Source organism: Prunus mume, linkage group LG2 (genome assembly GCF_029339155.1).
Source record: "Prunus mume cultivar Tortuosa linkage group LG2, ASM2933915v1, whole genome shotgun sequence".
Taxonomy (NCBI): domain Eukaryota; kingdom Viridiplantae; phylum Streptophyta; class Magnoliopsida; order Rosales; family Rosaceae; genus Prunus; species Prunus mume.
In genome coordinates, this window is record NC_142699.1 from 42764343 (window position 1) to 42789461 (window position 25119).

Consider the following 25119-nt stretch of genomic DNA (forward strand, 5'->3'; position numbering starts at 1 on the left):
TTCGATAGCTCAATCGAGACCAAATTCTTGAGACTTGTTGTGTAGACCTTGTGGGACCTTTAGGAATGTTCGGATCATAAATATGAGGTCGTGGGCCTGGTTGACCAAAAACGGGAAGTTACTAGAATGGCTTTAGGACCTTTCTAAGTTGTGCACACACGTTAAGCTTCTGGGAACTAGGGTTTAAATTTAAATTCTCAGTTGAGGTCGACTAATGAGTAGTATTGGTGGGTGGACTTTTATTTTGAAGATGCCTTATTTTTCCAAGTATTGAACGACATCCATATGATGAGATTTCTTATGATTATGGGATTGTGTGTATGTCTTGACTGTGGCCTTACAGTACCGGTTAGTATTCCTAGAGTTAATTGCCAATGATAAATACATGGAATTTGAATTGTGGTTATGGCATAATGTTGAAAACTTGGATTTATTATGATGTTGTGATATAGGGCGTGGTGGTGATATTGGTGGGAAACTGACTTGTTTGATAATTGATATTTTAGTTAATGAGGTTATACAAACTTGCTATCGGTTCGATTTCGGCCTTTACCACGTGACACGAGATTTTTCCGTGTGTATCTTGTCATTATTATTATTATTATTGTTATATTATTGTGATTGTTATTATCATTCAATTATGGTTGGAATTAGTGGAAGTATGAATACCAGTCTCGGATTAGTATATTATACGTGTTCAAATTCAGTTGGGAACAGATCTGGAAAGGTATTGCTTATGGGTTATAAACAGTTGGAGTAGCCTGGTTTAGTTTGAGTTGGGATTGATAGGATTTGGGGTTGTTAATGTGAGTTAAAGTTATAGGAAAAGTGAGAAAGGATTTTGGGGAATACGGTTGCCTTTGGTAAAGTCTATGCACATGATTGAATATTTCCTGTACCTATGGTGGTAGGAGTCCGATCGTGTATCATCATGCAATGTGCCATACCGCAAGTGTCGACCAGTGGTTTGCCTGTACCTACATGAAGATTACTCTGTAGGTGTCCGGCTAGTGCATTGCCTATACCTGCATTGAGTTTACTATGCAAGTGTCAGGCTAGGATCTTTTCCCAACCACCTACCCGATTTGTCTGCACGGGTGGTTGGACAGTTTTCCATTCCCAAGTTGCCTTGCCTGTACCTACATGGAGATTACTCTATAGGTGTCTAGCCAGTGTATTGCCTGAACCTACATTGAGTTTACTCTGCAGGTGTCCTGCCAGATCTTTCCCCAGCCACCTACTCAATTTGTCTGCTTGGTGGTTGGCTAGATTTCCCCCATCCCCCGATTGCCTTCGAAAAATATATATTGGTTGCCTTCACAAAATATATATTGGTTGCCTTCAAAAATTATATTGTTGCCTTTAGAAAATATATCGGTTGCCTTCATATGAAACTATATGTTCCATATACCCCTTGGTGGATGATAGTAGGATGCTATGCAAATGGTTACAGGTATGGTTTCAAGTAAAAGGTTTGATTTAAAAGTTATGGATTTTTTATTTGGTTTGTGTTGTAATACTAAATTAAAGAATTTAAGAGTCGGGTTTTAAACGTAAGGTTGTTTCAACATTATATTATATTTTAGAAATTGTGTTCATCAGTAAAAGAACTACATATAACTTGATCTCTTAGTAAGGGTACGTAGGCAACCTAGGTTAGCCTTGGTGCAGCCGCAAGTTTTGGCTTATTTGTTAGGTTCGGTTATGCCAAGTTTAGTACTTTTCTGTTTCCTTTGTTGTGTTCTCAAGATATTACTTATCTGGTGCACTCTACACTGCGGAATATTGTCATTCATATTACTATGCACAAAACTATCTTATGCAAGTATGTGGTTGTGGGTTAGTACTTTTAACCTGAGATAATCGGAGGGTGATTTATCTTGTTGAAATCTTGAGGAGAAGTATACTACTAAGTTAAACTGTTATATATACTACGAATATTAAGTATTCAAGATATCATGAAGCAATGCGTGTCATCCTACAAAGAGATTAGTGTTTTACGCATGTTTCCTTATGCTTGAGTGGGTTTAGTTGTAGTACGTTTGTAAATTGGGAAAACTTTTGGTTACTTGTTTAGTTATTATTTTTTTAACGAAGGGAGTATCAGTGTTTGGATTATGTTGTATGGGCAAGAGGTCCATTAGCACCACCTTGAACTTGTGTAAGGACGGAATTTGTATGCTGAACGTTTGATTTATTCTGGCACATTGTTAAAGGATTGAATTTGAGGCCAGAGGTCATTTTAAACTTTGTGTGTGCTGCTGTTGGGATACTTTATTTGTGCTGTTTACAGGTGAAAATAAATTGGTAAGTCTGTTTTTCAAGGGAGATTCTGTTGAAGTTTCGGTAAATGTCTTGACCCTGACCTTCTTGAATGCGGGAAAGAAGGTAATTTAGTAGGTGGATTTGGGAGGAGGATACCGAACGGGCAACAAGGTTCGACGCAAATTCTAAAGGGAATTCGAATTGGGTCTTGTCACTTAACAAAAGGATTATGGAGAGTTTTTGCTTCCAACTTAGGTTGCTTAGGGTTTTTATAGTCGTTGACAGCTATTGCAAAGGGGATTTGTCGGTATGGAGTTTAGTACGCAGTTTTTCATTTTAGAAATCAAAATGCACAATTTTTGCTGTATAATTAATAATGCACAGTGGTTTAGGGAATCTTAGTGATATATAGTTTCTTACTATTGTGCATGCATCCTTCTTCCTTATGTCTTGGGTTTAGTAGGGAATCTGGGTGGTCCTGCCATGTGCATACTTTTATTTGGTTTTCAAATGATCATCATGTCACCACGAATTCAAGTATGAACAAGAGTTTCTTCACACTCCACGTATTCAAATACATATATGGTAGGGTTAAGTACTTTGACCATGTAGATGTAGATAAGTGATCAGAGTTAGGGTTTGAAAACCTATCCATGAACCAGCAAGTGGTCGGTTTGAACTGTGACATTGATGTCTTGGCATTATGTACGTGTTCCTTTGCATGGCATTTGTTATTTTGGCACAACTCTTTTCGGTTCTTAATAATAAACCGTGTATGAAACGTTTAATTGTCCAAAATGAATCTCTAAATTTATGGCTTGTCCACATCAAACCTTAAAAAGAACTAATTTTATGTTCCAAAGAATTTTAAAATTTCAACATCCATTTCGATTTAAAAAAAACTCTAAATTTTCGTAGTTTTGACTTTTGCTCATGTGTGTGTGAACCTATTTAACAATTACGCATCATTGATAACAATAGAAAATTTATTGGGTTAGTGTTCTTAATTGTTTATGATTAATTAGCATTTGTCATCATGCGATTACCTTTGCAAAGATAATTTATTTAATATTAGTAGCAGCCTTCACCATTTCAATTTCAATGTGAAAGAAACATGAACACCAATAGGAAAAACGAAATTTTCCCACCCACATAAAATACCTTTTTAATATTTGACTACACTAATCCAAGATCCAAGTTGATTACCAGGACTTTTTTATTTTATTTTATTTTATTATTTCCACTTTTATCCTTACCTCTATACAAGATGGGTGTTCAAAAATGAAGCAGACTACCTGCACAAGGAGATGGCAACAAAACCCTTTACTGGTTCCTCTAGAAAAGTTTCTGAAACTCAAACAGAGCTCCCACGAAAAGAAACTGAAACAGCGCTCCCACAAAAAGAAACTGAATCACAGCTCCCGCAAAACAGAACTAGTGAGGCAGAAAATAGCAACCAGACTTGGAACATTCGTGAGAATGTAATTACGACAACAGAAAGCAGAAACGTTGGGATTTTCAACTTCAACAACGAATATCGTGAAGGTGGTGCTGTTGATCATCATCAAGGAAGGAAGGGTTAAAACAAAACTGACTACAACATTAATGGCAACAAGATTGATTCAAAAGAGGGGAAGTTTGTTGGGATCAGCAAATTTGGCAACAAGTACAACAACTCGAAGAAAGACGAAGCAAGAAGCCCGAGCGAAGAAGAAGGAACGAGCAAGCCATGATATAAGCTTTGGTAAAAATAAATAAGAGAAAAAGTAAGGGAGCTCAGCTGCTGAATAAAGAAAGAGGCTGGAGTTCATTTCCATTTTATAGTCCATGTCTATGTTTCTTTGTAGTGTCTACTATTTGAATGTGGTTTGTTATAGTGTTGGAGTTGATCTGTGGAATTTAATATATTGATTTTCAGCATGAAAAATACGTTCTACATGAGAAAAGTAAGGATCAAAATCACAGAAGGATCAGCCCCTAACATATACTCATCAGTAATCTGTGTGTATTTGGATTTATTATTAATTTGAGAAAACGAGAAGAGGAAACTTTCCCGCATTCGAATGCCATGAACATCTGAAAGCTTAATTCTGAGCATGGGAAAGAACTAATAACGAAGAAATCTGACTTATTGATTGCCACAAAACAAGTACATACATATCCTGCGGTCAAGTCTTGACCTGCCCCATAAAATCTAGTTTTTCGCCAACCATTTATTTTTGTTCTTCTTAGTCGTGCCAGTTTTTTACTCAAGCCGCTTGCTTCATTTTTTGTTTTGCTTACTCACCATTGATAATAAAAGAAAAAAGAAGAAGCAATAACAAGAAGAACAAGAAGACCAAGAAGACCAAGAAGACCAAGAAGAAATGGTACGCTCGACTTGTTGTTGTACTTGTTGCCAACTTTGCTAATCCCAACACGCTCGCTTTTGTTTGCATAAAATGTATTGCCACAAATGTTGTGGTTTCGACCCCTCCTTGGTTGATGAACATCAACACCACCTCCACCTTCTTCGTTGTAAGCATCGTGAATCCCAACATCTGTGCTTTCATTTGCGTAGAAATCATTCTCATTAATGTTGAAGGTCTCGTTAGTTTCATAAATATTTTCTGCCTCACTATTTTCGTTTTGCTGGAGCTCTTGTTCAGTTCTTTCTCTTTGGGGCTCTTGTCCAGAAAGCGTTCTAGGATGACCAGGAAAGCGGTTTCTTACCCTCTCCTGAGAGCTCTGGTTTAGTTGCTCGGCTTCAGATCGAGATCGAGACCCATCTTATGTATATGCAAAGATAAAAATGTAAAGATCTTCAAATAAGTGGAGGCAAAATACTCTAAAATCAGATGGAAGACAATCTTTCAATAAATAGAAGTTACTATTGTAAACTAATTACATAAATTCCTTAATACAAACATAGAATCACATCAAGGAAAAGATCTTAATCAATCAAATAAAAATATTAATCATAATATATAGTACTTACCTGCCATTGATGAAAGCTCAAAAGAAAAGTCTTCTATTCTCTGTAGAATTCTTATGTTCAGTTAGCAATAGGGACTAGATGTTTTTTAACGTATGTTTATAAGAGAGCATGTGACCTGCTCTTGAAAATGGAATAAGTTACTATTATATATATATATATATTTATTTATTTATTTATTTTATTAGCCTTTGTTATCTCTGCAATATTCCTAATGATCAACTTGGGAAAGTCTTTCCAGCAAAAACCAAAAAAACTTGGAAAAGTCTTGTAAAAAGGACCACTCTTGTCCTGATGCAAAGGGGCCCGGACAGACTACTGCAAAGGGGGCCGGACAGACAAATACTTGGGAAAGTCTTTCCAGCAAAAACCAAAGAAACTTGGAAAAGTCTTGTAAAAAGGACCGGTCGTGTCCGAATGCAAAGGGGGCCGGACAGACTTTTTCAAGTGGTCATGCTTGTGGAAAAAATTCTACAGTACATTGTACATCAAATTTGGAAAGCAGCAACTTTGAACAATATTAACGACATGATCACGAACTGGTGCAGAAGGCAATGTCAAATAATATAACCCCCCTATCCGTTTACCATGCCCAATCATCTCGTGAGTCTTGAGATCCTGAAAAGAGCATTAAGCATATGACTTAGACAAACGATAATTTGACACATAATGGCTAATGAGATATTTAGACTTGGCATGTATATAAGGAGAATATTGTACTTTAGGTTTCCCATGAGTGGTTCATGAGGGTCATTGATAAGTTGACACAGATAGATCATTAAAAATTACCTCACTTGATTCACTATCACAAGTAGATTGGGGCACTGGCAGGGCAGAGGGGCGTATTGCATCGAATTCATCCATACAAAAACCACTGTCATTATTTTCAGATACCAGCAATCTGGTCACTTGCTGTAGTGTGAATAGTCGTTTCGACACCGAGAGCTCCTGCTTCATCTCCAGATATGGGCAACTGGTCGAGTTCCAAAGAGCGATCAATCGTTTCTTCACAAGGACAACAAGTTTCATCTTCATATATGGGTGACTAGTCACTTGCTTCAGTGCGACAAGTCGTTTCCTTCCTGAGAGCAGTATCTTCAAACACATCATTCTCCAATCCAAGACTCTCCAATTCACTCCCCCTCTCCTCCTGAATTGGAGAGGAGAGAGAGACATAATAGGGTAGTTCTTCATGGAAAGTCATGTCCAAAGTAACATGCACCTTCTGGGCAGGTGGATGATAACACTTATAACCTTTCTAAGTAGAAGAGTAACCAATAAAGACATATCGCAAAGCACAATGATCAAGTTTACTTCGTTGATGAGAGTAGACATGAACATATGTAACATACCAAAAACTTTAGGGGGCAACTTGGAGACTGAGATAGGGGAAACATGGTCACCAAACACATCATATGGATTCTTGAAATGAAGGACCCGGCTAGGAGTACGATTAATCAAATAGGCAGTAGATAAAATAGCATGCCTCTAAAGATGATAGGGAACAGACATGTCCAACATAAAGAAGCAAGCAGCTTCAAGTAAATGACGATTCTTGCGTTCGACATCATTCTGCTGAGGAGTAAATGAGGTTGTCGTTTGGTGAATAATACCTCGAGCAAGGAAGAAAGATGTCAAAGTGTTATTCACATATTGGCCTCCGTTATCAGTCCGGAATACTTTGACCCGAGCATGAAATTGAGTAGACACCATAGTATAGAACTCTGGAAGGATAGAAGCAACATCATGTTTATTTTTTTAGCAAGAAACCCCAAGTGAGTCGGGTACAATCATCAATAAATGTGACAAACCAACGAAATCCATTCGAAGTAATGCGAGCAGGACCTCACACATCAGAATGCACTAAATCAAAAGGCTTTGCAGCTTTACTGTCACTCAAAGGAAACACAGTGCGATGACTCTTGGCCAAAATACATGTCTCACACTTAAAACTGGACTCATCACAAGAGCATAATAAAGATGGAAATGGACACTTAAGGTAGCCAAATGACGAGTGTCCCAAGCGACGATGCCATAACCAAATTTGTTGTTTGTCTTTGACATTGCAACTTTGAACAGTATTAATGACACAATCACGAACTGATGCAGAAGGCCATGTCAAATAATATAACCCCCCTATCCGTTTACCATGCCCAATCATCTCGTGAGTCTTGAGATCTTGAAAAGAGCAATGCATAGGATAGAAAGTAGCAGAAGTATTAAATGTATCAAGTAAGTAATTGACCAATAGATAACAAGTTACAATGGATATTAGGAACTAGTAACACACGAGATAAGGACAAAGTAGGAGCGTGAGAGATTGTGCCCTCACCAGTAATTGGAGAGGGAAGTCATTAGCACTAGTTATGTATGGGTCACGGGTGTTACTAGACAACTCATCAAAAAATTTAGCGTCATGTAAGTCATATGACCAGAAGCACCAGTGTCAATTATCCAAGTATTAGAGCCAGACTGTGAATAGACTCAGAAACACACAAATTTGCAGAGGCAGTAGTAACAGCACCAACAATAGAGTTATCACCCACGATTACAACTAAAACTCAACAGATCACGGCAGAGTATACAATGGAACACAGCAGAGGCACAAATATGGCAGATGCAAAAAGACAGGCACGAACACAACAGAGTACACAGCGGAACACACAAAGGCATAAATACGATAGATGCACAAAGACAAGAATGGCACAAACATAGTAGAGGCACGAACACCACAACACAACACACAAACCCAGGAGGGCACACATGGCACTAGTAGAGAAAAAAAAAATATGGGGATAGAACACAGGTGGGCACAACAAACAGGCCACCAAAAAGTTGGCTCTGATGTCAAGTCAAACAATATGGGTAGAATATTTTTCAGGTTGTATTTCATTCTCCAAAAGAATGTATTTATAGTACAAAGATGTAACCCTAGTAGGGTCAAACTAGGAAACAAGATAAAAAAAAAACCTAATTACACAATATCTGTACAAAAAGGAAAGAAATATAATCCTAATAAATTAGGAAATAAATATCCTAATTAAGTTAGGATCTCGCTAACAGTATATTAATCTAATATGAAAATATTATTATGATTAAAAAAAATTTGTCATGACTTAATACCATAAGATAATTTTTTTAATAACTAAAATTCATCATCGATTAGCATGCAATGGCAATCATAAATCAAATTCACAAATATTTTAATGTTTCAATTTGAGAAAAAAGAAGAGGAAGAAGAAGACATGAACTTTTTTTGTTTTGTTTTGAGTGAGTGAAAACATACACTACAAATTTTTTTGATTGATTGGCAAAAGCTTGTACATATTGTTTTCCTCTTCTTTGGAGTGTTTCCTTTTTCTTTTCTTTTTTTTTAACAAGTTTTTTATTTTCCTTATGTTGTTAACAAAAAGAGAAGAAATGTAAATATACAACTGCTGAATGACACAATACTGACTCAAACCCGACTTGCCTACTAAAATCAAGGCATTGATTTCCAACTCAACCAAATACTTGCTTGTGTTATTGTCCTGCACGCTCAAGTATTTATATAATACCTATAATATTAATATATATATATATATATAATATACACATATAAAAAAAAAAAAAATCAGGCCCTATGCGGTGGCATCACTTGCACACCCTCAGGGCTGCCCCTGATGCTAGTATAAACAGGGCCTTCCACAATTGAAATAAGAGTAAGAAAGGAGAAGCGACAATGAAAGAAAGAAGAAAGTGAGAGAGCAAGAGAGAGGAAGTGGTGATGAAATTCTTTGAGGGCTTAGCATGTGTTTCTTAACTTGGAGCAAAGCTTTGGAATCGAGGTAGGGGGTTTCTTAGGGAGCTTTTTTAATTAAATTTTGTGAACACTATATTATGCATGATATTATTATTTGATTATTATTCTTGATATTGGGTGTTTACATGTTGCTAATTATTATAATATTATTTTATTAATATTGACATGTTCATTTGTTATGGGTGATGGTTGGAATTGTTGGGTTGATAAAGAAATTATGGAAAATAGGATAATAGGAATGATCTTTTGTGTAGTTGAGACTAACCATTATAGGGACCAAGTTCAGGCGAGCTTGTGTGCACAATGTAGGAACACATATTTTTGCGACTAATAAGAATGACACGTGGAAAATGGGATAGTCCTTAGGCCTCAGCTAATTACCCTAATTAGTTAGAGATTTATCTTTGATTTAAGATATGAGTATCTTCCCTAAATCATGGAACCAATTTTCAGCAAATCTCTTTGATTAATTCTCATAATCTTTTTGAGTAAGAATAATCCTAATTAAATAAGGATTATTCTTTAAACCCTAGCCAAGCAAGGAGACTATAAATATATGGCTACACAACACACATGAGGGAATTTAAACTTGTATGTTAGCTATATTGGTTGGAATTAAGTGTAGACACTATATGCCTTAATTCGAATTGAACTATGAATAGGAAGCGTATGTATGGACCATCAACAACAGGGATTAGATAAATGTTTGGTTGTTTAAAATTTTCTCCGATACATAATGAATTTCTAATGCTTGATTTAGGTTTGACAACAAAGGATCTGATTGAAAAATTAGGAATACAAGGTTTACACCATACACCATGGCTAAATTATACATTAGAGAAAATTAATCTTTTTACTTGAATTGAACTTGTTAACGTGATTGTTTGAGACTTAGAATTGGATTGTTCCCTAGTATCTTTCTTCTTTGTTTGTTTAACTTTTTGTTTTCAATTCATGTACTCTTGTCAATCATCTTTAAACCTTGTTTCCATTTCTCTTTTGTGCAGGGAATCGAATTGAATCAATCTATCAACAATCCTCGTGGGATCGACCTAGCACTTACACATGCTATACTACCCAATGGCTTGTGCACTTGCAAGTATCACAAGTTGAGGATGCAGCTAAATCAATTTTGGCATAACTGAATCGACAACACCACATTGCCAGCCCCTGTCCAAGAGAAACACTTACATGAAACGGGAATAGCACTGCTATCCCCAGCCAATTATGTTATGCCATGTGTGATAACTTTTCCACATGCAGTCTGTGGTTTACCGAGATTGCAAAATAGTATTATCCCTGTTCATACAAGTTTTTATGCTTGTCAACTAACTAATTATGTTTTTTTTCCCACTAGTTAGGGGATGGGGTGGAGGGCGAGGTTTTACTCATACATGTCTAGGGATGGGTTTGAACCTCAGACATCTCAGGACAAACACACTTGGGAAGGTAGAATCCCATGGGCACTAGTCATGTATTTTCCACATACATTATCCTTTCTCGAAAGTGAAGTTCGAAAGATAAAGCAACCAATTGGAAATGGCGTTGTGCCCAATACGTCGATTGTCTACTATGATAACATAAAGGACGTTGAAGTTTCATCTTAAAATTAATGGGCTATATAGGAGTAGCCTAACTCTTTATAAACTTATGTTAAATGCGTTTAACTTTTCATAGTGTGACATACTCTCAACAATCTAGATGCACCATCAAAGTGGAGACCCCCCTAACTAAGTGTCAAAAAGGCACGAAATAGTGTATTTGAATATTATCATTACATATTTTCTGCAATTAGATTTAAAGTACCATCTAGTGAATGCAAACGTAGTCTTCTCTAACTCGTTGTCGTAAGTCTCGAATTGCTGAATAAAATCCATGTGCACTGTGGGCTCATAGCACTACTACAAAAATCGAAATAGACGACGGAAAACCACCGTCGTGTAAAAGGTTTTCCAATCGTCGTGAAATCGACTGCCATCTATTTGGGTTTCAAACTACGACGACTTTTCACCATCGTTGTTTATCTGTAAAGACGACGGTTTTTAAAGAAAATCATCGTTGTTTAGAGGTAAAGATCGTTAATTATAGGAGGAAAGACGACTGTTTTTAATAAAATCGTCGTTTATTGTATGTAAAGACGACGGTTTTTTATGAAAACCGTCGTGGATTGTTTATAAAGACGACTGTTTTTTTAATAAAAAACCGTCATCTTTACATATAATAGACGACTCTTTTTTAAAAAAAGGTCATCTTTACCTATAATAGACGACACTTTTTTATAAAAACCGTCGTTAATTATCTGTAAAGACCATGATTTATTATAAAAACCGTCATCTAATAAGTTTTCAAACTGCTGCATTTTAGTTCTTTTTTATTTCCTATGATGCTATACAACGATTTTAACTAGAAAACCAACCATAATGCTTTATTAATGAATATATACACAAATAATTTCTTTCATAAAACTTGAAGATTCAATAGTTATTACATAGTTAAACAATCTTTATTCTACAACAAACATAATTCCTAACAAGACCTAAGTACTCCTAATCCAAGCATTCCTCATCCAAACATACAAATGATGCACAACTGAAGTCTCCTCCATCATGCCTGTAAATAAATCAAAATGACAAAGAGAGAAAAAAAGCTAAGATTATAAACATAAAAAATTAGGTGGAAGAGAAATTTTACCATTGGTCCATATTTCCATAGAAAACTTGTAAAATGAGCATAAAAAAGACCATCGAGAACCTGCAAAAGGAAAAATATATAAATAAAATGATGGTGAAAAGAGAAGGTAACAAATTTTCAACAACAAAAAAACATACAACTCACATAGAAAACCTGCAAAAGAAAAAGTTATAAATCTGTAAGCTTCCTCATCATCTCCTGATAACCAAATCAGAAAATCTAAAAAGAAATCAGAAATAATTAAAAATAAATAAACAAACCAGACAAATCAAGATAAACAAAATCTGAAATTAGGGAGACAAAGAACATACCAGAAACGCAAAGAGACTAATCCAGAATTCACTAGCAAGATATAGAAAGGTATTTTAGAGAGTTTCATGAGGGTGTTTTAGAGAGTGCAGGAGGTTTTCAAGGAGGGAGAGATAAGGTTTTCAGAGACGGGGGAAAATCTGAAAATTTGTCGAGCGCGAATTCAGTTAAGTAGCTTTTTTTTAGCTTCTTTTAAAAGACGACGCTTGTTAATGAGAGATAAAGTTTTCAAAGACGGGTGAAAATTTGAAAATTTGTCGAGCGCGAATTCACTTAAACGGCCATTTTTTAGCTTGTTTTAAAAGACGATTCTTTTTAAAAAAAGATCGTCATCTTTACATATAATAGACGATCCTATTTTAAAAAAAACCGTCATCTTTACATAAAATAGACGACCCTTTTAAAAAAAACCGTCGTCTTTACTTCATAAAACAATGGAAGCAAAAGGGACGTAGCGAATTTGCTTTTGTCATCCGATCTTCGATTGAGGTCCATGATACCTTTAAAAGGAATGAAGACAGAATCAAACCAGTGCTATGCATCGACATATGGTGGTTTTGGCCATTTGAGATTGTTTAGTTTTCCAAAAACGCATTTAAAGAGTTGAAAGTAAAGACGATGCTTTTTTAAAAAGAGTCGTCTATTATAGGTAAAGATTTTTTTTTTTAAAAAGGCTATTTTAAAAAAACCGCTGCTTTCCTTTCAACTCTTTAAATGCGTTTTTGGAAGGCTAAACGACCTCAAATGGCCAAAAACCACCATATGTCGATACAAAAGACTGAGTTTGATTCCTGGCTTCATTCCTTTTCAAAAGGTATCATGGACCTCAATCGAGCTCAACGACAAAACTGAAAATTCCCGCTACGTCCCTTCTGCTTCCACTATTTTTATGCATCAAAACCGGATAATAGCCCCATACTGGTTACATGCCTCTTGAAAACATTATTTGGTAGCCCTTTATTGAATGTAACAGCCTCATACTAGTTACATACATCTTTACATATAATAGACGACCTTTTTTCCAGAACAAACCGTCATCTTTATTTCATAATAGACGACCCTTTTTTAAACAAACCATCATCTTTCCATATAATAGACAACCCTTTTTTTTTTTTTAAAGGTCGTTTTTACTTCATAATAGACGACCCTTTTTAAAAAAAAACTGTCATATTTACATATAATAAACGGCAGTTCTTTCAAAACAACAATGTCTTTACCAAAAAAAGGACACTTGATTTTTAAAAGACGACTCTTGTCATACCTGCTGTCGTTTTTTTTGGTCGATTTTAACTCAAGAAAACCTTTTAATAAGACGACGCTTTTTTTATTTGTGTGCGTCGTTATAAAAAAATAAATCAACAGTACCTCCGTTTTTTAGTTGTTTAAGTCACTTATCCACGACGATTTTTTGTTACCGTCGTCTTTTTATATACAACGACGGTTTTTTCTTCTACCGTCGTCTTTTTCTTGTCATCTTTTTCATTTTTTGCAGTAGTGTAGGGGCTTTGCCATTTCAATTTTCTATACTTCCTACCACTGTCTTATTTTATTGCGCCCTCTCATGCTTTTTGATTATTTTATTAAGTATGAGAATCAATTAGGTAGATAATTTTGCTCTAGTTTTTTTTTCTTTCCTGCTCTAGCTTTGTTTTGTGACAATCTATTATCAAAATTGATGTGGCAATGTTCATGTCTAAGTTCACTCTAATTCTTATTTATTTGCATGCAATAACAAACTGACATATCGGAACCCAAAGAATCTGACAACCGAACCAAATTGGGTTGAGAAAAAAATAAAGAGTTGACCAAATAAGTCAAACCCAATTCAAAAGATCGAATTGGACTAGTTTTGTTTGGTTCTAGTTTTGATTCTACACCATAAAAAATAAATTGATCCGAACCGAACCGACTATTAATTTTAATTTTTAGTTTTAATATATCCCAATGCTAAATTTAATTTTTCATATGTCATGTAAAAGAGTTAAACTGATATTGAAATAAACAAATTGAACTTAAAAACTTGTATTTATGGGTTTAAAGGGATAAGATGAGATAAATGGTATAATTTAGTTATGTTTTTCATTTGATTTTGGCTCGAGGAAATTGGGAGAGAATTTGCATTGATCCCTAAGATATCATAAGTGCCGAAGTGCCCCAAGCAAGCCATAAACTCTTTTAACTCCATGGCCAACCAAAAAAAGTCCAAGTGAATGTATCTGAATATTGTTATTACATCTTATCTGCAATTAGATCTCTCCTACTCAAAGTTTTCACACCACCCTACTCTCCTCACGCAAAATTTTAATTTTAGTTTTTTAATTTGGTATATTATTTTGATGTTGTAATTTTTGTTTAGGTTAGTTGTCATGTGGTTATTGTATGAGATATTTCTTACAATCAAAGCCGGTCCTAGGTTTTCTAAGGCCCAGGGCAAATTTCTAGAGAGTGCCCTTTTAGACAAATTAAAAACTAAAATTACAAATTTTTTTATCAACAAATTAATTTTATTAGGTAACATTTTTTAATTTTTATAAAAACACGAACAATAACAATAAAACTAATGAACAAAGAATAATAAAATTTGGATTTTGAGAATTTTTTTCTTCAACTCGAAACTTCAAATTTTCAATTATGAAAAACAAGAATCTCTGTTGTTTGCTAAATCAAATAAAAAAGAAAAATAAGTTAACAAAGATATCTCTTACAAAAATCCTATAATACATCTATTTATAAAAAAGAATGACACAAAGAAAAGACCTTCAAATTGCTAAAGCTTCCAATGTGTGTTGCTGTCACTGCCAGGTCTTTTTTTTGGTTAAGGTAAGAACGTTTGTTTAGTTTTTGTTGTTATTAAGAACTCTTTGTTTCCATATGTTTAGTTTCATTAATTTTTGTTTTTTGAAATATTGTATTATATAATTTATATTTAGTTTCTTAGAGAATCTCAAAGAGGTTTGTGCTGCCATGATTAATGATTACGTCTACTTCCTTCTAGGACAGTAATGGTTTTGGTTTTTTTTTTTAAATTAAAAAAATAATAAATGTAATTATATAGGCTAAAAAATCATATTTTTGTGCCCACCTACAGTTTTAGGCCCAGGCTGGCCTTGGTCACACCTTGGCTCTGCTTAAACTGAACAACAATTCTTTGTAGAGATTTTGTAACTTTCTGTTTTGGTTTAAGGTATTTTAGCTGCATTGCATCCATATGGAAATATATGTGCGGTTTATATACATTTCAAGAATTACAAATTAACATCCAAAAAAGAAATTAAGCAAAAATCAAAATTAGGCAAACCAAAATCAATCATAATCACACCCAAAAAAAATAAATAAATACACCGGCCGTTTCCTAGGAGGTGAAATTAAAGGAGGTAGAGTCGTCGTGGAGAGTAGAAATATTCAAAGGAGGACCCATGGTCTAAAATATCGATGATGTCAGAAATATCAATAGTTTAAAACATGAAAAATTTTATGGAAATACCGAGATATTATCGATATCGATAAAAATTAAATAAAAACCATGGAAATTGTAAGAAAAACTTGGAAATTTTTATTGAAACTTTGGAGAATGTTTATTTAGTCAATTATCTATTAGTTTATCAAAAAAAAAAAAGAAGAAGAAGGAAATGCATTACATGATGAATTTAACTGATTTAAGTTGATTATACAACGAGCTGGCAAACACTGTGAGTGTAGAAAATGTGTAGTAATTAACGAAAAAAAGATTAAACACACCATAATCATTTATATATAATGATTTATTACAACATTTTACTCTTTATACATTGCATAGTAAGATACATGAATGACTTAGTACCACATAGAGTTCCTATGAGGTTTAAATTTTACACTATCTTCATCATCTCTATGTGTAGAGTAAGTGTATTGTGAAGAGTATTCATCAAATGATAAATCCCCAAAATAGTTTTGCATGTAATTGTTAACATGTCACCCATATAAATAAATATTTTAGCATATTATCACTAAAACATAAGTGATATATGGTGGTTAAGGTGTTGGAGGAGTAAAATAGGAGGGGTTCAAATCCCCTTTGTGTTTTTTTCACGGGAAAGAATCACCTGGGTTGTGGCTTGAAGGTTGTTGATGTAGCATGACGTCACGGTAGACGTTAACGCTAATAGAAACCAACAGGAAGAAGCCACGTGGCGCTTCCTGGATGCTCCGATCATGGATTTCTGATAAATCCAACGGACGAGCTTTTTTTGCCTAAAAAATTGCAAAAAAAATTGAAATTGTTTTTAAAACATACCAAAAAATTCTGAAATTCTTTTTCCATACATACTTGCCAATATTATTCACTTTCCACAACAAATCTTCATACAAAATCTTCTCCTTCAAATATTTTTCACTTCCACACCAAATATTTTTCTCCTAAAAAATTGCAAAAAAATTTGAAATCCGGAATCCAACTCCCCTCAATCTACATGTGTTTGCCCGTTTTGTGTTTACTCCTGTGATGGAAGGGCAAAGTTCCTCACTGCCTTGAGAACCATAAACAGGTCGAAAGTCAGCTTTCTTTAGTGTGCGCAAGCATCGCTAGCAATAAAAATTTAGCAGACTTTAGTTTGAGTAGATAACTTGCGCCTGGGTTACCGCAAACAAGCGACAGTGAATTTGGTGAGGAATATCTCCAAGTAAGTTCTTTTCTTGCCTCATGAGGACTTTAACAATTTATCTCAAGATAAACAGCCGCTACATTAATGGTTGATGGAATTTAAATTTTAAAGTGAATCGATGGAATTTAAATCGCTTTAAGCGTAACGCTTTACAAAATTATGACAATAAATACTCATGCTAGAGATGAAGATACAATTGGAATTCCATACGGATGGGAGGCTCGCTCGGCCGGATTTGAAATGTCCGGCCGAGGAATCGCCGGCCGGATCGAAATGTCCGGCCGACCGAATCGCCCGGCCGGAAAATGTCCGGCTAGAATCGGAATGTTGACAACTCTGATTGCTAAGTTTCAACTTTAAATCGATACCAAAGGTTGATTCCCGCAAGAGCTTCAATGTACTTTAAGCTTTTGTGAAGCTTCGAGTGGCGAATCATGGCTTCTTGGGCGTAATGGTCGTTCTCGAGGACTTCAAAGGGGCTAGAGACTGCATGAAATTAGAATGACTTATTTTCTAAGTCCGAACCTTGGGAATTCTAATCTAAAGTGGTTTTCACTTGGAATTCAAGTGAGCTTGTTGAGTTGTTTGTTTGTGTCTTGGCTCAATGAGCTTTGGTTGCTTCAGTGTTTTGAAGTCATTTTGAGTTTTGTTTTTGATTGATTTTTGGTTTTTTGAGTGTCCTCTACCTGCTTTACTCCTTCTTGTATTTTATAGAAAACTGCTTTCTTCTCTCGAGTAGGGTGATTGTGTTTTTTAGGGCAAAGATATTTTCCCCTTTTCCTCTTCTTCTTCAATTTTGGCAGATAGGTTCTTGGATAGGCGATCACTTCCACTGTTTTTCACCGCTTGTGATACTTTTACCCGTGATGGTTAGTTTGATTCTTTTCTCGACAGCTTTCGCTTATCCTCTCAGATTGTAACTTGCTTATCTATCTTGGGAGAATTACCTTCTCTCGTAAAGACAGAAAAATCTTTAGTATATACATATATAAGGGGATTTAATCTTCAGCTCTTCTTGATGTCACGAACCCTTCAATCACTTCTTCTATGGCGGTTGCCATTACGACCTTTTATCCCGTGGTTGCTTATCGACTTTTCATCCTCGGCGACTTCCGTCATTGCTTGACTTTTTATCCTGAGAGGTGCCATGTGGGATTGTTCCCTCTTCCTGTCTGACTCCTTCTTCCTATTATGTTGTTCATGAGGCCCAAATCACCTTGTTTGTTCGATGGGCCTACGGATGTATCAATTTTTACCAAACAATATGGTTTAGTAAACAACTTCAATAGAATCCAAAATCCAACTCCTCATAAATTCAATTCCTCCTAATCCAATTTCAGATTAGTAAACATGTTATTAGTGTACTAAATTTGTATTTTTAAACTGATTGCTTTTTCTCTTTCTTAATATACAAGAAACATTGAGGGGATGAGGAAAGGCTTTTAGTGTATTGGGTTTGAATTTTTAAACTGAAAGCCTATAATTAGGCTACGTTTAAACATATTTTAAATAACATAAAAATATATATTTGATACCTAAACCCATGTCCGAAAATGGAGGATCCAGGAATTTTTCAGGAGAAATGCAATATTTAAAAGGTTAAAAACTAAAACAAATAAAAATAAAAATAGACAACCAATACTATGACTAATTGACTAAGTCTATATCAATTAATATGAACAAAATCCATGACAATTTACATATATTAGTATACCAAAATTCATATTAAATTATCAATTAATCTAACAAAAATTAATATTAATTAATCTAATCAAAATGCAAATCAAATTATCAATTAAAAAAATAAATTGGAAAATAATAATAATGAAAGACATATTTTTTTTAATATTAAAAAAAAAACAGAAGGAAAAAACCCAGAAAAAAAATACATTCAAAGTCGAACTTGCAACTTGGTGGCGAAGGATGGGTCTGCATTAGGAAGAGCCTACTCCCCTTCAACGCCACGCCCAAGCCAGGCTTCTTTTTTTGGTAATTAAAATCAAATTAAAGTCTTCTTTCAAGACTCCTCTGCGTGGAAGGTAAGTTTCTTCTTCATCTTGCTTTTTTTTTTTTTTTTAATTTATTTATAAAATATTTGGCATGGTCCAAAACGCATCATTTTGGTCAGGATTATTTTATAATAAAAAAAAGAGATGCGCGCAGGGCGCACAGCAAAGAAGAGAAAAGGAAGGTCACTCAGTCATTTGCTCAAACAGTTGGCGGGCACCTGCAAAGGGGCGACATCCGGCGACTCCATAGCTTTTTCCGGCAAGGGGAGGTGGAGCTGCACCTCCTTGCGCCTCTGTGGGTCTGCCAGACCTAACTCTAATACGTATCCGACGTGTATCGGAGAGTATACCATGCATATCGTATCCAACGGCGTATCCAACAACCTATTATAATTTATAAATAAGAGTATCCTTGCTTCATAGGTGGATATAAAGAAAAAAGCTAGAACAAGAGGAAACAGTACTGATCGCATATAGACAAAGAAGAAACAAAAAACTTACTCAGCACTAATGTACTGATAGCATGTAGAAGAAGAAGAAAAGAAATACAGAAATATAAGAGAAAAAACATTCAGATTCAGAGAAAAGTTCGAGTGTAGGAGTTCTGGTGGCCATAAATCTCCAAACCATACATCTCAGGTTTTGTTTTCTTCTTGGAAATTCCAGCCTGTTTATTCAGCAGCTCCTTTCCTTTTTATCTTATTTATATTTCCTTCTTGTTTGTACAGCTAGCTTCGCTTACATATAGCAAAAACGAGAACAATAAGCCCACCCAGTAAAAATGATGCGGTCGACATGGAGTAGTTGTTGCCAAATTTGCCAATCCCCACACGCTGGCCTTTGTTTGAATCGATTTTATTGCCCTTCAATGTTGTAGTTTCGACCCTTCCTTGCATCAAGACCATCAATATGACCTGCATCGTATTTGTTGCCGAAGTCGAAAACCCCAACGTCTGTGCCTTCAGATGAGCTGATTTCATTCCTATGAATCTTCCAGGTCTCACTATTTTCGTTTTGCGAAAGCTCTTGCTCATTTCTTTCTCCAGAATTTTCCTCGGGGCTCCTGTTCAGTTGTTCAGCTTCAGTTCGAGATCCATCTGACATATATGCAAAGATAAAAATGAAAAAGAATCTTCAAACAAGTGAACTTTGGGCAAATACTCCAAAATCTTTCAATAACTGTAAGTTACTACTGTAAAATAATTACATAAATTCCTTAGGCATACACAAATAGAATCACATCAAGGAGAAGATCTTGAATCAAATAAATTTACTTACCTGCCATTGATGAAAGCTGAAAAGAAAGCTTTTCTATCCTCTGTAGAGTTCTTGTGTTCAACCGCCAATACAGACTAGATGTTTTGAATGTGTGTCTGGAATAGAGAATGGATCTCTTTAAAACCAGGAGAAAGGCACTGTTTAAGCCTTCATCGATAAGTTTCAATAAAATAACCAAGTACTTTGTGTGGAGAAGGTTCCAACTTCCATTGACTGAGCAGCTAACTAGACTGCTGACTTGACTGCTGGCAATGCAACCAATAGGGAGGTTTTTCTTTGAAAATGACTCAATAGTTTTTTGAAAACCTAATATTGTTCTTGTTTTTTATTTCAAACCTAGGAACTATATTTACAGATTAACCATAATCCAAACAGAAATTAAGGCAAACCAAATCAATCCTAATCACAAAGAAAAAAAGACGGATAATAGATGCACGGGCGGTATCCTAAAGAAAGCAAGTGTGAAATAGTTTGATAGAACAAGGCAAAATAACAATTCTGGTTGATCCTTATTTCCAGTAGAGCCTCCACCTCCTGTTGCATCTTCAATAGCGAAGTTGTTCAGCTTCATTTGGGTAAAGATAACAATGGATAAAAGCTTGAAATAAATAAGAATAAGAAAGGTTGGCCTGGATAATGGATTAGGTGAAACTGCTCATATTAAAACAGAGAATAAGACAAGACAATCTAATTTTTCTCTGGCGCAATGCGTTGAAAAGGTCAGCTAATTGATTTTTTTATTTTTGTGGTCAAATTATACTTCATTGAACCCGGAAAGGGGAAACCGGAAGAACAGACAAAGACTGGGAGATTAGAGCCAAAGACAACCGCTTAGCCAACATGCCAGCACCAAAATAAAACAAATCAAAAGACAGGTTGAAAAGGTGCACTACTACAATGGTGTAAAACCACCACGCCCATTAGATGACGGTACAAATAAAATCTGTCATGGTTTTTCACAGTTGTTATAAAACCGTCGTGATAAGGTATGAAAAAATAAACTGTGTTGAATTGATTTTAAGCAGGAACTGTCGTACTTCTAAGAGGCGCTAAACGACATGAAAAATCGTCGTAGTTTTGACATTCAAAATATATCGACGGTTTTCAAAGGCATAAAGACGACAACGAAAATCCGTCATCTATTACGATTTTTGTAGTAGTAGGAGTCCATCAATGACCAGAATATGCTTTATAATATTAGAGACGGTAGTAGCCTATTGGCCCAAGTCTCCACTTCCTTCCACCGCTCGCAAACCAAGCCTTGCAGCTTCAAGGGCCGCCCTAGTTCTCTTCCCAGGACCACTGAACTTCATCAAAAGACCCAGCAAGCCTTTGAGTTTCATGCAGCATCTAATTCCATCTAATTGGAATCAGATTAATTGACCACCCTCCTGATTCCTTCTTGTGCAGCTAATTGGTGAAACTTTTCATCCCATGCAGGACAAAGGAGAGCCACATGCCTGCTAATGCAAACGAGTGAGACATTTCGAAGTGGCCATTGTTGTGTCCTCCAATCATTCATATATACTTTTCATTGTATGATATTATAATCTATCCCAAATGTTAGGGACAGATTATGATTTTTACAAATGATCTGCTAGGGACAGATTATTGCTTTTTACAAAATTTTAAGTAAATAATGTTAGGGATATTAAATTTGTGCTTTAAATTTGAGTCTCAAATGATCTGGCACATGCCACGTAATAAAGTATTAAATAAAAATTCACTTGGATTATGATTTAGTTAATTTCTTTTAAGAAAAAAAAATTAAAAACTTTATACATGCCAACCCTAATATTAATGTATCTTTGCTAGGGGTAAAATCCCCAATTCTATACATATATGTAATGTGAGCCCATGAAATTTTTTGGAATTTTAGTTCAAGCAAATGTGTGGAAATGATGCGCTGGACTTGTTCTAGTACTTGTTGCCAAATTTGCCAATCCCAACACCCTCGCCTTTGTTTGAACCGATTCTATTGTCATCAATGTTGTAGTTTCAACCCTTACATGCATGCTTGATGCTCATCTCAACACCACCTCCCCTCCACCTTCATTATATTCGTTGTTAAAGTCGAAAATGCCAACGTATTTGCCTTCTTGCGCCATGATTACATTCCTGCGAGGTCTCGTTGCTTTCATTAATAATTTTAGTTATTCTTTTTGGTTCTTAAAAACAAACCGTCTATGAAACATTTAATTGTCCGAAATGAATCTCTAGATTTATAGCTTGTCAAACCCTAAAACGAACTAATTTTATGTTTAAAAGAATTTTGGAATTTCAACATCCATTCCGATTCGGAAAAACTTTAAATTTTCGGAATATTTGGAAAACTACGAAACTTATATACTGCAGAATTTTTTTGGAAAAACTTCAGAAAATAATTCAAATTTTAAACATGCTTTAAGCATTTGAAACGTTAAGATTGGCTCAAAATTGAAACCCCAATATATTTCAGAATTCTGAAATTTCATAGTCTTGAGCTGTGTTCCAATTCCAATCCAGTTTTTTCAGAATTTTCGGATTTCAAAACTTTTTTTAATGTCATATTTGATTTAGAAGTGCAAAAATTAGAAATTTTGGAATTGGAATCGGCCGAAATTGAAATTTACATCCAACCTGCACCTCTAGTAGAAATGAAAACAATAAATGATTTAATGGGGATTGTTCATCTCCTACTACTGGCATGGGTTTTCCACAATCTCTTTTGTGTCATCACTAACAATAATTCTTGGTCATGTTCGTCAAAAAAATTTATTCTTAGTTTCGAATTTTTTAGGATTATCATAGCCTATGGGCCGCCTGATCACATGGGTTGTGCGCAATTGTAGTCACTGAAGATTAGGACCCCTTGCACCTTGGTTACATTCAACCCTACCTAATCCCAACCCTATCACTATAAGAGAGTTGTCGTATGCGTACCCAAAAATGACTCTAACGTGAACAGCCCCTACTTCGCACTTACTTTCCACCATAAGAAATGTGAAGTCTCAAAGTCCAAAATATTCAATAAAAGAAAACAAAAGGAATTTGAGAAATTGTGTTCACACTCATAAATTTGTTTGTAATAAAATGACAAGTAAAATTTTTCTCTTCATAAATGACAACTAAAATTACCACAATGAGGTGAATGGCTTATATATCAAAAGTAAAAATAAAAGTATATCAATTTTTCGGACACTTGAAAAGTATCATTAAACACAACGTCACACTTTCACTTCACCCATACCTTTAACTCTGTGACTTCTAAATGACATAAATCTACCTAGGTTGTGTGAAAGGAGTACCATGCGGGAGCAAATCGTCCAAATATTCACACCACCCTACCACACAACTACTCTCTCATTAGTAAGTTGAATAAAGAACAGAAGTGAGTAAGACTTTTGCTCATGTGGGTGTCAACCTGTTTAACAATTGCGGTTCATGATAACAATAGAAATTTGATGGGGTTGTTGTTTTTAGTTGTTTATGATTAATAAAGTTTACATAATTAATTAGCATTTGTCGTCATGCGATTACCTTTTTCTATGTCCCATCATGAGAAAGAAACATGAACACCAATAGGAAAAACGAAATTTTTCCACCCATATAAAATACCTTTTGAGTCTTGACTATACTAATCCAAGTTGATTATCAGGACTTTTTTTATTTATTATTTCCATTTTTATACAAGATGGGTCTCCAAATGAAGCTGAATACCTGCATAACAAGGAGATGGCAACAAGTACTACTACTCGAGGAAAGACAAAGCAAGAAGCTCGAGCGAAGAAGAAGGAACGGGCACAAAGCCATGGTATAAGCTTTGGTAAAAGTAGGGATGTGGGTCTTGATCAAAATCATAGAAGGATCAACCCCTAACATATACTAATCAGTAATCTGTGTGTATTTGGATTTATTATTAATTTGCGCAAACAAGAAGAGGAAACATTCCCGCATTTGAATGCCATGAACATCTGAAAGCTTTATTCTGAGCATGAGAAAGAACTAATAACGAAGAAATCTGACTTATTGATTGCCACAAAACCAGTCCATACATAAATCTAGTTTTTCCTGCCCCATAACATGTGGTAGAGTCTTGACCTGCCCCATAAGATCTAGTTTTTCGCCAACTATTTATTTTTGTTCTTCTCAGTCGTGCCATTTTTTTCACTCAAGCCGCTTGCTTCATTTTTTGTTTTGCTTACTCACCATTGATATATAAAAGAGAAAAGAAGAAGCAATAACTAGAAGAACAAGAAGACCAAGAAGACCAAGAAGAAATGGTACGCTCGACTTGTTGTTGTACTTGTTGCCAACTTTGCTAATCCCAACACGCTGGCCTTTGTTTGCATAAAATTTATTGCCACAAATGTTGTGGTTTCGAACCCTCCTTGGTTGATCACCACCTTCACCTTCTTCGTTGTAAGCATCGTTAATCCCAACATCTGTGCTTTCAATTGCGCGGAAATCATTCTCATTAATGTTGAAGGTCTCGTTGGTTTCATCGGTATTTTCTGCCTCACTATTTTCATTTTGCTGGAGCTCTTGTTCAGTTCTTTCTCTTTGGGGCTCTTCTCCAGAAAGTGTTCTGGGACGACCAGGAAAGCGGTTTCTTACCCTCTCCTGAGAGCTCTGGTTCAGTTGTTCAGTTTCAGATCGAGATCGAGACCCATCTTATGTATATGCAAAGATAAAAATGGAAAGATCTTCAAATAAGTGGAAGCAAATACTCTAAAATCAAATGGAAGACAATCTTTCAATAAATGGAAGTTACTACTGTAAACTAATTACATAAATTCCTTAAACCCTATACACACATAGAATCACATCAAGGAAAAGATCTTGAATCAAATAAAAATATTAATCAGAATATATAGTACTTACCTGCCATTGATGAAAGCTCAAAAGAAAAGTCTTCTATTCTCTGTAGAGTTCTTATGTTCAATTAGCAATAGGGACTAGAAGTTTTTAAAGTGTGTTTACCTGCCATCTTATATATATACAATCTCTCTTTGAGGGATCCTCAAATAATTTTATTTGAGGGACGCCCTTTAGATATCCCTATTATTTTTTTTCCAATGATCCAAACCATCTATTTTTTAGGTCTTCATTCATAAATCATCCTTACAAAAAATTAGATAAATCAGAAACCGTTTTGACATCCAATTGTGT

General features: G+C 35.2%; 1 protein-coding gene, 1 long non-coding RNA gene and 1 pseudogene across 3 annotated transcripts; all 3 read right to left on the reverse strand.

Annotated features, from left to right (window-relative positions):
* Positions 1-4373: 4373 nt before the first annotated feature.
* LOC148920436 (uncharacterized) lies at positions 4374-5378 on the reverse strand (annotated as a pseudogene). Its single transcript, XR_016124777.1, has 2 exons — positions 5243-5378; positions 4374-5033 (listed from the first exon to the last, which is right to left on the reverse strand). The product of XR_016124777.1 is annotated as an uncharacterized LOC148920436 (transcript).
* Positions 5379-19236: 13858 nt separating this feature from the next.
* On the reverse strand, positions 19237-20111 carry LOC148920437 (uncharacterized). The gene is made up of 2 exons (XR_016124778.1): positions 19969-20111; positions 19237-19787 (listed from the first exon to the last, which is right to left on the reverse strand). It is a non-coding gene; the product is annotated as an uncharacterized LOC148920437 (long non-coding RNA).
* A 3842-nt stretch (positions 20112-23953) lies between these two features.
* Positions 23954-24916, reverse strand: LOC148920438 (uncharacterized). The gene is made up of 2 exons (XM_089047596.1): positions 24832-24916; positions 23954-24620 (listed from the first exon to the last, which is right to left on the reverse strand). Exons 1-2 carry the CDS (start codon positions 24836-24838, stop codon positions 24133-24135), a joined length of 495 nt encoding a protein of 164 aa, XP_088903722.1. The 5' UTR covers positions 24839-24916; the 3' UTR covers positions 23954-24132.
* Positions 24917-25119: the final 203 nt, after the last annotated feature.